This window comes from Eulemur rufifrons, chromosome 17 (assembly GCF_041146395.1).
Source record: "Eulemur rufifrons isolate Redbay chromosome 17, OSU_ERuf_1, whole genome shotgun sequence".
Lineage (NCBI taxonomy): Eukaryota > Metazoa > Chordata > Mammalia > Primates > Lemuridae > Eulemur > Eulemur rufifrons.
Genome location: NC_090999.1, coordinates 11683460 through 11695840, shown reverse-complemented (window position 1 = coordinate 11695840; position 12381 = coordinate 11683460). Strand labels below are relative to the sequence as shown.

Here is a 12381-nt window from a genome sequence, read left to right as displayed (position 1 = left end):
GAGTCACACACGAAGGTCGGTAGTGTTTAGGAAAAGCGCACGGCCACCAGAGCGTGGTGCTCGTTAGCCAGGACTAACGTGTTCCTATAACTAAACCAACTTTGATAGTTTTGCTCTTTTCACTCTCAAACTATGTGCTGTTTGAGGCCGTTTGTTAAAGTGTTCTGTTTCATGCCTTGCACGATTTTCTTCTCTCCTGAAAGACAGTGGCTTAGCACTGCGGTCCCCAACCCCAACCCCCAGTACTGGTCCATGGAAAAATTGTCTTCCATGAAACTTAGGAACCGGGGCTGCACAGCAGGAGGTGAGCAGCTGGTGAGGGAGCAAAGCGTCATCTGTGGGGCTCCCCATCACTCACATCACCGCCTGAGCTCCGCCTCCACCCACCCCCAACCCTGATTCCGTGGAAAAATTATCTTCCATGAAACCGGTCCCTGCTGCCAAACAGATTGGGGACCACTGACGTAGTACTCCATTGGTCGCACCAGTGCAGTGTGGCAATGACTCTCCATTAAGCAGTCACTCTCCATTCCTTCCTCTAGCTGTTCCTAGCAACTGCCAGTCTTTCTGTTTCTATGGATTTACATATTCTGGGTATGTGAACTTCATGTCTGACTTCTTTAACTTAGTTTGTTTTCAAGGCTCACCCACATTGTAGCATGCATGTATCAGTACTTTATCCCTTTTTTGTGCTTAAATATTATTTCCGTATATGGATATTCCACATCTTACTTATCCATTTATCTGACGATGGGCATTTGAGTTGTTTCAGCCTTTTTGCTATTGTGAATAGTGGAGCTGTGAACACAAGCGTACAAGAATTTGAGTATCTGCTTTCAGTTCTTTTTGGTATATACGTGGAAATGGAATTGCTGGGTCATATGGTAATATCTTTTATGTGTTTAACCTTTTTTGGGTTCAGATTATTTCCAAAACATATTACAGTTTGGCTATCCCTTATACAAAATGCTTGGACCAGAAGTGTTTTGAATTTTGGTGTTTTTCTCCCATCAGATTTTGGAATATTTGTATTATACTTACTGGTTATGCATACCTAATACTGAAAATCTGAACTGCTCCCGTGAGCATTTTCTTTGAGCATCATGGTGGCACTCAGAAAGTTTTGGATTTTAGAGCATTTTAGATTTTGGATGTTTGGATTAGGGATACTCAACCTGTATAGACTTATTTACATTTGAAAAGTTATACTGAACATATAGTACTTTGCTTGATGTTCCTGGCAATTACTATGAATATAAATTATTACAAATTGCCATAATATGAGATGGATACTCTCAGGATGTTTGGACTTTTTGTCTACATTTGCTTGATTTGTCTTTTGGATTTCTTTTTCCCCTGTGTGTGTGTATGAATGGTATCTTTTTGTTTCCAAATTTCCTCTTCTAATATAAGGAAACCAATTAGATTGGATTAGGGCCCACCCGAAGGGCCTCATTTTAACTTAGTTACTTCTTCAAAGGCCCTATCTCCAAATAATAGTCATATTCTTAGGTACTGAGGGTTAGGACTTCAACGTACGAATTTGGGGGACACACATGAGCCCATCATTGCCCACAAGGCCCTTGGCACGGTGCACAAGCTCCGTGGCCTGGTGGTTGCAGCACTCTGCTTCTACCCGTCTGATTTGCCTTCTCAGTTGTGTTTGAGCCTGGAAACCAGGTAACCAGACCGAGTTAGCATTTCTTGCAGAAGTACAAGCTAATAGTTATGTTCATAAGGAGAGGGCCCCAGGCATTAAGGTTTGGTAAGTCTGTAGTCTCGGTTTTGCTGCTTTGAAGATGTTGCTTAATTGCTAGCCTGATATTGTCCCAGATCAGTAAGATTGTCAGTCATCTAAGTTCCAGATAAATTATATGACACTTCATGGGGTGTTGAGATTACTGAAAGAATACTTAGCATTTTCAAGATGGTCTTAAAAGCTGTAGCTAACTCTGTATAACATAAAAATTGCCATTTTGGCTATTTTTAAGCGTACAATTCAGTGACATTAAGTACATTCAGTGTTGTGCATCCACGGCTACTAACCACCTGCAGAACTTTCCCATCAGCCCAAACAGCAGCTCTGTACCCATTAAACCATACTCCTCCTTTTCTCCTCCCCTACCCCTGCTTACCTCTCTTCTGCTTTGTGTCTCCTGTCACTTTTTTTTTTTTTTTTTTTAAGTCAGTGTCTTACTTTCACCCAGGCTGGAGTACCAGTAGTGCGATCGTAGCTCGCTGTAGCCTGGAACTCCTGGGCTCACATGATCCTCATGCCTTGGCCTCCAGAGTGGCTGGGACTACAGGTGCACTACTGTGCCTGGCTAATTTTCTCTCTCTCTCTCTTTCTTTTTTTTTTTTTTTTTTTTAATTTTTATTGTAGAGATTGGCTCTGGCTATGTTGCCCAGGCTGGTCTTGAACTCCTGGCCTCGAGTGATCCTCCCCCCACCTTCCTGAAGTGCTGGGATTACGGGAGTGTGCCACCGTGCCCGGCCTATTGTCACTTTTTTAACCCTACTGTTTCATCATAGCCACTTGCCGAGGAAGGAGGTTGAACTGGACAGTCCTTCCTCTTAGAGAAGGAAGGAATTAGGATTAGGGAGGTCAGTGGGGAGCAGGGATTTCGGCCGGGCTGCCTCGCCATCTTCCTTCTCTTGTACACCTTTCACCAAGAGCCCTTTTTGAAATGGCTTCGTTAGTTTTTACGGAATGTCAAAGAGTTCGTACCCAAGAGGTGCAGGGACAGTGTGTACAGGGAAAGGACTTCTCTTTCCGGTCAGCGCACACTCAGGTGGGTTTTGGTGAAGCGAGGCCCCCTGCCTGGAGTGCACGTGTCACCAGCCCTGTGTCTCCCCGCCCCTGTGCTTGCAGACCTACATCGGCTCCATCATCGCCTCGGTGAACCCCTACCAGCCGATCGCGGGGCTGTACGAGCGCGCCACCATGGAGCTGTACAGCCGGCGCCACCTGGGCGAGCTGCCCCCGCACATCTTCGCCATCGCCAACGAGTGCTACCGCTGCCTGTGGAAGCGCCACGACAACCAGTGCGTCCTCATCAGGTAACCGGCCACCGCCAGGCTGGCGCAGAGCTGCGAGGTTCGCTTCGGGACTGGGACGGCACCTGAAACGTGGCGGGTGGGGGTTGGGCAGAACCAACAAACCGGGGGTCCCCCAGGCCTTCGCCACTCCCAGCCCCAAACCTGCTTAGAGCATTGGCGACAAAAAGCTTTTATACCTACCTGAATTTCTCGGAGGGGGTTGTCCGTTTGAATAGCTTGGCAGCCACAGCTTTCAGAAGATACCAGGAGCTCGCTTAGCAAAGCAGGCGGACCACACTGCTTGGCTCCTGTCTTCAGAACAATTACTCCATTCTGTTCCTTCTTAAACAGCTTTTTCATTTGCCTTAGTTATTCTCTGGTTTATTCAAGTATGAAGGCAGGGTTCTTCAATCTATTTAAGGAATGCTTGCATAGTCGTTCTTTCAAATTTAAATGTTTTATGTATTCTAGAATAAACGCTAGTCAAAATGCTTGTATATTTGAACAAGGTTTCTTTTTTCACTAGTATTAAATATAATAAAATTACTCTAGATAGAATCTCTCAGATTTAAGAATTTTTAATAATTGGGTGCTCCAAAACTTTTCCTTTGAAATAGCTACAGAAAAGGAGCTTACTGTGTGTATAGTAAGGGGAATTATACATGGGCGTGTTTATTGCAGTTAATCCTTTTGGTGGGAGAGAAGGTACTTGGCATGTCTATTTTAGCGAGTCTTCCTCAGTTTTTAAAATAAACTACTAAAAGCCCCACTGTCAAAACCTTTATTACTAAGAACTATCTAAAAAAGTAGAATATATATTTTTTAAATATTTCTTAATTTTTAGGCCGGGCGCGGTGGCTCACGTCTGTAATCCTAGCACTCTAGGAGGCCGAGGCGGGTGGATCGCTCAAGGTCAGGAGTTCGAGACCAGCCTGAGCAAGAGTGAGACCCCGTCTCTACTAAAAATAGCAAGAAATTATCTGGCCAACTAAAATATATATAGAAAAAATTAGCCAGGCATGGTAGCGCATGCCTGTAGTCCCAGCTACTCGGGAGGCTGAGGCAGTAGGATCGCTTAAGCCCAGGAGTTTGAGGTTGCTGTGAGCTAGGCTGACGCCACGGCACTCACTCTAGCCCGGGCAACAAAGCGAGACTCTGTCTCAAAAAAAAAAAAAATATTTCTTAATTTTTATTATTCAAATTGACCTCATCACGTATATTCTAGTGACATCCTATTGAATCTTCTTATTAATTATTTATATTGGAATCATGTTCTAGAGATGATTATTATCACACCCCTGGATGATATTCAAAGCAGGTGTGAAAGATTTTGACATCTGTTCGAGATGGCTTTCTACTCCAACTTCTGGCAAAATAATTATTGTATTACTTCAAGAGGAAAAGGTTATTTGGATTTGGGGGAAGGACAATAAAAAGACCCCTCCTATTCCCCCTCCAGATTTCTGATTCAATGGAAGGAAGGCACAGAAGACATATGGAGAGCCATATGTCAGCTTTAGACTTGCAGCCAATTGGGCTGACAACCATCGCAGCCCCAGATTAGACGGACACACAGACCCACCTAGTCGTGGGTACAGCCAGGTAACCTGTAGCCACGATCACTGTGGGAAACCAATTCCCAGATGGCGAACAGCAAGCCGGAAGCGCCCAAGTGAGCCTGCTCAGCCTTTCTTCCCAGTGCCCCTTAGAGAAGCCACCCCTGCTCCTGTGGTGGCGAAGGAGACCTGCCCGGGTAGGCCCCTTGCTGAAACCCCAGGGAGGAGAAGTGGAGAGTGTTCCCACTGTCCCTGGTGCCAGAATGAAGATGGGTGAGAAATAATGGCTGGGGCTTGCTGAAGGGTTATGGCGTGTTGGACACTGTGCCAAGAACTTCTCGGGCGTGAACGTATTGAAACCTTCTGACAGCCCTTTGATGGGGGTGCTCTATTACAGTATCTACAGGTGCCACACACAGAAAACAATTTTCAGGGAGTGTGTTCTTCTTACTGGCAGTTTATCTTTTTGGTGATTCTTTGCATTTTGAACAAATGTCAATTACATGTATATGGATAGCTGATCTCGCTCACTCGCTCTCTAAGGGGAGGGAAACATGGGCAGTGCACTCACTACTCTTTATCACTTTAATGGTGCTAATGTGTTGGGATGTGGAAACAACTTGGTTGGAGGGATTGTCAGTGTATTCAGTTAAGCAAATAGGCGTCATTAAAACCTGCAGTTAATCAAAATGAAGCTACTTGCTTAATAATGGAAACAGAGCTTTTAAGACTCACATGCCCAATAAAATAACTTGATTTATGACCAGAAGCAGCATTTGTGGGCTCTTTTAGACTTCATAAAAGTTCAAGCGTTAGAATTTCAGATCATTATTTCAACATACAGAACATACTTTAACGAGATTAACAGGAGAGAGAACTTGATCTATTTTAAGAAGATCAAATTGGTGTCCACACTTAGGTACTTTATATTTGCCATTGATAATTGCTTGTGTTTATTACATCAGTGGAAAAAATGTGAGCATGACTAATATATCACTTGCTAGACAGAGCAGCCTAAGAGGAAAGCAAAAAATCAAGTGAGATCATTGTGCGTGTGTGTATATATATATGTGTGTGTAATAAAACGGAAGGGGGTTGGCATTTTCATGGTATTTAAAAATGGGGGGAGGGTGAATCCCAAACAGAAAGTTCCCATTATATGTAACGCTGATGTGAAGAGTAGCTGTATTTATCTAATTTAACTCAGGAAACAGGGAATTTAAGAATAGATTTCTCATTAAAATGTGTTTTGGTTTTAAAAGATCTCTCCAGAGGTTTAGTTTTAGTGGGGGTTGGGGCTGTGAGAAGTAAGAGAAAATTGAGTATAAGAGGAAGAATTGCTGGGAACAGGGACCCAGTTTAGATTTCCTTGGGAATGATCTGCCCCCTGGTGGATACAATGTGTGTCACTACTTTTAAAATACTCTTATGCCATTGCCTTTAAAATCAGAAAATAAGCCTATTTGGAACTAGGCAGGACTCCATGGGTTAATTTTTCTCCCAGTTTATGAGCAAACATCACTTAGCTAAGGTCTCCATCTGCTTGGTGGCAGTGCCATGTCTCTAGGCTTCTAGTCTAAGCTTCTGTCTTTGATCTCATTTTCAAGATTGTAGCCTCTTAAGGTCTAATTTTGTTTCACCACTTTGTGCTCACTTAAAAGCATGCTTATGCTATTATAATTTTGAATATAAATATATAAAATATGTAAGCATATATAAAGCTAAAACTCATCTGAGAATTTTTTTTCCGTCTAATGAGGTCAGTATTTTGTTGATCTAGTATATCTGACATTGACTTTAGTTTTTCATACCTTGTCTAGAATACACAAGGTTTAGTTTATTATGGTCTTTTCAGTATATATGCCCTTCTAAGGTACACAGTGTAGGCAAGGCTCGTGGCTAATTCGTCTTGCAGCCCAGTACCCAGGACAGTGTTGTGTAGAAGACCAGAATTCAGCAGCTGCCAATCAAAGGGTGAATATACAGAATGACTGTTGGTTCAGAATCTCTGCTTGCTGTGTGTGTTTTGGTTCTTCAAAGCTGGAGCAATTTCTTTTATACCCTGGAATGATAATTGAGTGTTTGGTCTTTTTCTATTTCTAGAAATGTATTGAGAAGTGATGGCATTGGAACACTGAACAAAACTTGGGTCCTGGGTTAGAAAGACACCAAGCACAAGACAACAAGGCTGGGACAGGCTCAGGCTGTCCTGTAAAACAGCAGATGAAGGAGGCCGTGTGGGAAAGGCAAAGAAGAGGCACTGTTCATTGAGCGACTCCTCGTGTCTAATCCTCAAGGGGTCCAAGAGGCATTTTCTTTAGGGAGACTGAGGCACAACTGTTGAGTGACTTGCTACAGTTAGTAATAATCACAGGATTTGAACTTCAATCTCTCAGACAGGAAAGTCTTTATTTTCAGAGCAGATTCCTACTTCCTGGTACAGCTTTACACCATAAGAGCTTTGTTTGGCTTGCTGAGACCTTTGGACTTAATCCTTTAGGCAGTAGAGAAGTTTCCTAAGTCTTCTAGCAAGTGAGGGAGTGATCCTATTTATATTAATATTTTGAGAAAATCATGTGAACCAGGGGAATTTGATTCACAGGAAGAGGAATATTTGATTGTTGGGTGCCAGCAAAAAGTATTGGGTAAAGACCCAGAGAATATATATATTTTAGGCTTTGCGGGTGAGACCACCTCTGTCGCAACTACTCGATTTTGCCCTGGCAGTGCGAAAGCACCCACGGGCAGTATGCAAACGGTGGGCCGGACTGTGTTCCAATAAAACTTTATTCATAGAAACAGGGAGCAGTCAGAGTTGAGGGGTATAGTTTGCTGACACCTGCACTGGATCTAGAAAACGGCTAAGAGACAGCCTGTCCAGTGCAGAAAGGGTCCTGTTCATGTCAGATTCCCTTTCCTTCCAGTGTGTTCTGGACCCTTCCTCTCTGCTTTCCCGGAATGTTACTCTTTGAGCTTTGCTGCCTCTGATTTTTTGACCTCTCTCCTCTCCTGGATCATTAGCATTATCATTCAAAAATTTCTAGTTCATTTGGTTCCAAATCCTCCTTAAAACAACCTTTGTCTCAGCAAGCTGCCCCACCTCCTCCACCCCACCTCCTTCACCCCAGCTCCTCTCTCCACTCGCTCTGCTTCTGGATTTCTGCCGAGTTCTCTGGCCACATCTTGGCTCCTTGGTTATTTTTCACCTCTTCCTTTTCTAAACAACCTGCCCTTTCTTCTCTGAGTCTACATGACTCCCAGATTTATGTCTCCCCCAATATACCAACTTCTTTGAGTCCCAGACTCAGGTCCACGTGCCCTTGAGGTATCCCCATGGAGATGTGTCACAGGCACCTCAAGGGTGGCATGTCCTAAACTCAGCGGAATTTTCTCCCAGAAATGTGTTCCTCCCCTTGTACTTCCCGTGCTCAGCCAGTGAGCCCTGCACCCTGCCGTGTCCCAAGCCTGAGGTCTGGAAGTCACTCTTTGATCTGGAAGAGAAGTCATTCTCTTTTTTTCTTCAAATTAAGGTAAACTTAGATATAGTGAAGTGTGCCGATCTTACGTGTCTAGTTCGTGAGTTTTGACAAATGTGCAGACCTGTGCTACCGACACCGGATCATCATGCCGGCAGGCTCTCTGGGGGCCCAGGAGTCATCCCGGACCCCTCCTCATCATTTCCTGACCACCCTCCTGCCCATCCTCCCTCCATCTTTCTGGGCATGTCCCTGCTCTCTGCTGCCTCACACCCCATCCTGAATCACCCTTCTGCGCTCCCTGGCTCCTCCCTCGTCTCCCTCTGTTCCTTCTCCATACATAGTTTAAAACCTTAGACCTGATCGTGACACTCTCCTGCTTAAACACTGTTCTGTGACTTTCTCTCGTGCCTGCGAAAAATTCTCAAAAATTTTAATATGACCTATGAGGCCCCACATCAGTGCTTTAGGTTATTTTTCTTTCTTTTTTCCATTTTCATTATTATGGTTACAAAGAATTTTTTTTAAAACCGTATAAGCTACTTTTAGTTTTTGTCTCTTGGCGCCCTGAGGCGTAGGGCTATAATTACCCTGGGCTGATGAGAAGTAGAGTGCAGGCAAGGAAGGAGGAAGAGGAGGAAGGTTAGACCAAAGTGTTCTACCTACAGAGAGTCTTGTTACCTTGACCTTAATGTCTGGGACATCTGGCATATTTCTAGGTTTTGGCAGTTTGTGAGTTATTTAATTATTTTTATTCTTTGCCTTGTTTATGTGACATTTCCATGGCCCAGTATATGAGTAGTCACCACTCATCTCCTGGTGCCGTTTTGTCTGGATCGTGTGAAACTGACTTCCAGAGCAGCAGTTCCAACGAGCACGTCCTTTGAGCAGCATGTTGGCACCCAAAATGTTTTGGATTTTGGACCATTTCAGATTTCGGATTTTTGGATTGGGGGTACTCAATTTGTATATTGCAGATATTCAAAATACAAAACTCAAAACACTCTTGGTCCTAAGCATTTTGGATAAGGGCTACTCAACCTGTATGAGAGATTGGCAGAGGCTGATACCCATGACTCCGTCCATCCCCAGTGATATTTTTTCTCATTGTATCATACGTCTTCGAGCGTCTGCTTTAGGGACATCTTTATGACAGTGAGAGTCTCGGGTTTTCTTTCCCTTGATCACGTCTTTGTTGTAGAGTTTGAACGATACATTCTCCAGGATTGTATTTTATCCACGTTATGTCAGTCAAGGTAGGCTAAGTGCCGTAACAAACAGCCCCAAACCTCAGGGGCACAACGCAGGAATGGCTGTTTCCGGCTCCTGTAGCAGCCCCTGGTGGGGACGTGAGGAACTTGACTCTGCCCTGCAGGCTTCCCGTCCCTGGGGCACCCAGATGTCAAGTGGAAGGGGAAGAGCCCGAAAGACCATGAAGGAGTTTGAGCCACCAGGCACAGACGTGGTTTGTATCCTTGCACAGCTGTCCAGCTGGCCACATCCAGTCCCCTGTTCCTCACTGACTCTGTCTTTCCTGCAAGGGAGGTTGGAACATGGTCGACCTCTGTGTGCCGGAGGGTACAGAGTTGGGTTTGGGGAACACATAACGTTGTTTCTGCCTCATTCATTTCAACCAGCGAACTTACCCCTTTCATTTTTGTTTATGTTTTGAACAATTCAGTCACCAACAACTGCTAGCTAGATATATATTTTTTGAAATATGGAGAATTATTTAAATTTGTCCTTGAAACTCTCTTTCTTAGTTTTGATGCTACTCAGAGTGCCTTGTTGTTGAGTCCTTCTGTGAACCAGGTGCTGAGCTGTGCTGGTACCAGTTATTCGAAGATGAGAGCCAAGCCCTGTGCTAGGAAGATTCTGGTTCTGATAAGGGAAACCTCAAACCAAAGCTGGCCTAACTTACCCAGGCCTTTCATTATGTCATCTCAGACAGCACCGGGCAGGGCAGTTGGAGGGTTGTGAATTCAGCCTCTCCCCTTGGGCTTGTCTCTGATTTTCTTGCCTTTTGCTTTAGGATCTCAAGATAGGTGTGGATTCTCCAGTATCGGTTGTCTGCAGCAAGGGGGCCATTTTTGCCTGGGCTCTGTGGGTGCTTGTGCGTGAGTGTGTCTGCGCACAAACCTCCCCGGGAGCCCACAGCACCCTTGACGTTACGGCTCTTTGGCTGGAATCATGACACTGGCCTGTGGCCACGCCTGTCGCTTGCAGAAGAGAGGGAATGACTGTGGTTGGCCTAGACCAGCGGAGATGCCCGTGTGTCCCCGGCACCCAGCCTGGCATGTTCGGTGTCATCTCTGAGTCATTTTCTCTTTTATCATATGTGATTAATCATTCACCACATTTTCAGTAAAATTGCTCTTTACTGATAACATCTGAGGGCTTGGAGCTCCACAGGCCTTCTGTTTAGGACTCAAATGGGACTTGTCTGCTTCTCCCACCACTTGGCAATTATTACCATGCTACCTGGTGATGGTGCTTGTGTGCTGTGCTGTTACTCATCCCTTCGGTTCACTTTTCTTATAAGTTCCCGGTGTTTTTGCGGCTTCTTTCTCCCCACAGTACCAAGCATGGCACTGTGAAACTGATTGGGTTTCTCTTTCCAACTCTCTCACATGCCCACACCTTCCTCTCCAGCTGGGCTAGACGTGCCCAGGACCCGGCCGCCGTAGGCATAGATGATAGCAACTGGTGGAGACCCCTTGAGTCCTGCTAGAGTGCTGCCCCCAGAGCTGCGTTCTCTACAGCTGACCTGGGTGGGGTCCGTCCTAGCCTTCCTCCTCCTGCACTTGCCCCTGAACCGTCCAACCCAATCTGAGCCTGTCTCTCTCTGCCGCCTCTAAGCCCGGAGCACCCGACCTAACCAGCCACAGATCTCATTCTCCAGTAAGGTCTTTCCAAGCTTATCTGGCTTCTTGCTTTAACTCATCTTATCACCTTACCTAGAACCCCTCACCCTCCCCCTTTGCCAGATGTTTGCCAGCTCCTAAGGCGTAACTCACCCCTTATGTCTCTGCTTGGACTCCCTTCCCTCTGAACTGCTTTGTTTACTTTTCCTTAACTATCACTAATGCTTGACCTCGGCAGGACTTCGGAGTCAGACAGACCTGGTGTTAGGGTCCAACTTGTACACTCAGCCATTGCCTCCCTCGTGGGGTTATTGTGGGAATGAAATAATGTAGTGTGGTCGTGTACCTGCAGGTTCATTGCCTTGTCCCCTCAATCGTGTTTGAATGATCGCATTTTTACAGGCGTTTACCTGCTTTAAGTCTCCCAGAAAGATACTGTTAATGTGCTTGTTCATGTAACAAACGTTTACCGAGTGTCTGCCAGCAGCCAGGCACCGCTGGGGTGTTTGGACACACAAGGACCCCGACTCTTGCCGGGCTGACCTTCCCTTAGTTCTGTTACCTCCTGTGCCAGAAGAGCTACGTGTGAGGCCGGAAACGGGGTGGCCCGTAGGAAAAAAGACTTTTACTCGATTTTTAACTCTGCTCTGTTAAAACAGGCATTTTTATCTCCCCTTTCCAACTTTTCAGCAGTTATTCTATTGAGAAATTACAGAGCCATTGACCAAAGCTATTTTTGTGTTTTGTTTTTTTTAATTCTACTTAGAAGCACAAACTTCTGTGTTTTGTCTTTCAGTGGTGAAAGTGGGGCAGGCAAGACTGAAAGCACTAAATTGATCCTCAAGTTTCTCTCAGTCATCAGCCAACAGTCTTTGGAATTGTCCCTAAAGGAGAAGACGTCCTGTGTTGAACAAGCTATTCTTGAGAGCAGGTATTTCTTTATCCGTTTTCTTGTTTCCATCCGATAGTGTTCACGCTCCGCACGGCATGGCTTGCTTAAGGAGAGTTAAAATTAGTTGGTCCAGTTTCTCTTTTTCTGGACTTGTCTTTCATAGTTGGTAAAGGAGAGGGCTTGGCGTGCACGTGGCACTTTCTGATAACTTCAGCGGCAGCCCCTTGCGGTAGGCGGCGCCCTGACCCCTCCTCGTTGGGCCGGGTTTGCGGTGGGGACTGAGTGTTGCCAGGGGTGTCTGCAGCCTCCTCCCACCGAGAGCCCTTGACTGCAGCTGCTCCTGCGTTTGCAGGGCTGAGGTCAGATGGGATGCTCACATCGGAGGGAGTGGGAAAGGGCAAAGCTGACCAGAGGCCTGGCAGCAGCAGGAACGCCGCCGACCCCGGCCACTGTGCGAAAAGCTGAGCTGGAGACAGCAGGGCTCAGTTCCCTGTCCAGCCACTTGGAGGCTTAATGTGAACAGGGTGGGCTCTGGCAGAAGGTCAGTGATCTAC

General features: G+C 45.6%; 1 protein-coding gene across 1 annotated transcript in view; it reads left to right on the top strand.

Annotated features, from left to right (window-relative positions):
- The window catches only part of MYO10 (myosin X), a 207501-nt gene that overhangs the window by 104282 nt on the left and 90838 nt on the right, over positions 1 to 12381 (top strand). Inside the window, exons 4-5 of the mRNA XM_069492016.1 lie at positions 2873 to 3060; positions 11732 to 11866. Of these exons, the coding sequence (XP_069348117.1) occupies positions 2873 to 3060; positions 11732 to 11866 (323 nt within the window). The remainder of the gene's footprint in view (positions 1 to 2872; positions 3061 to 11731; positions 11867 to 12381) is intronic.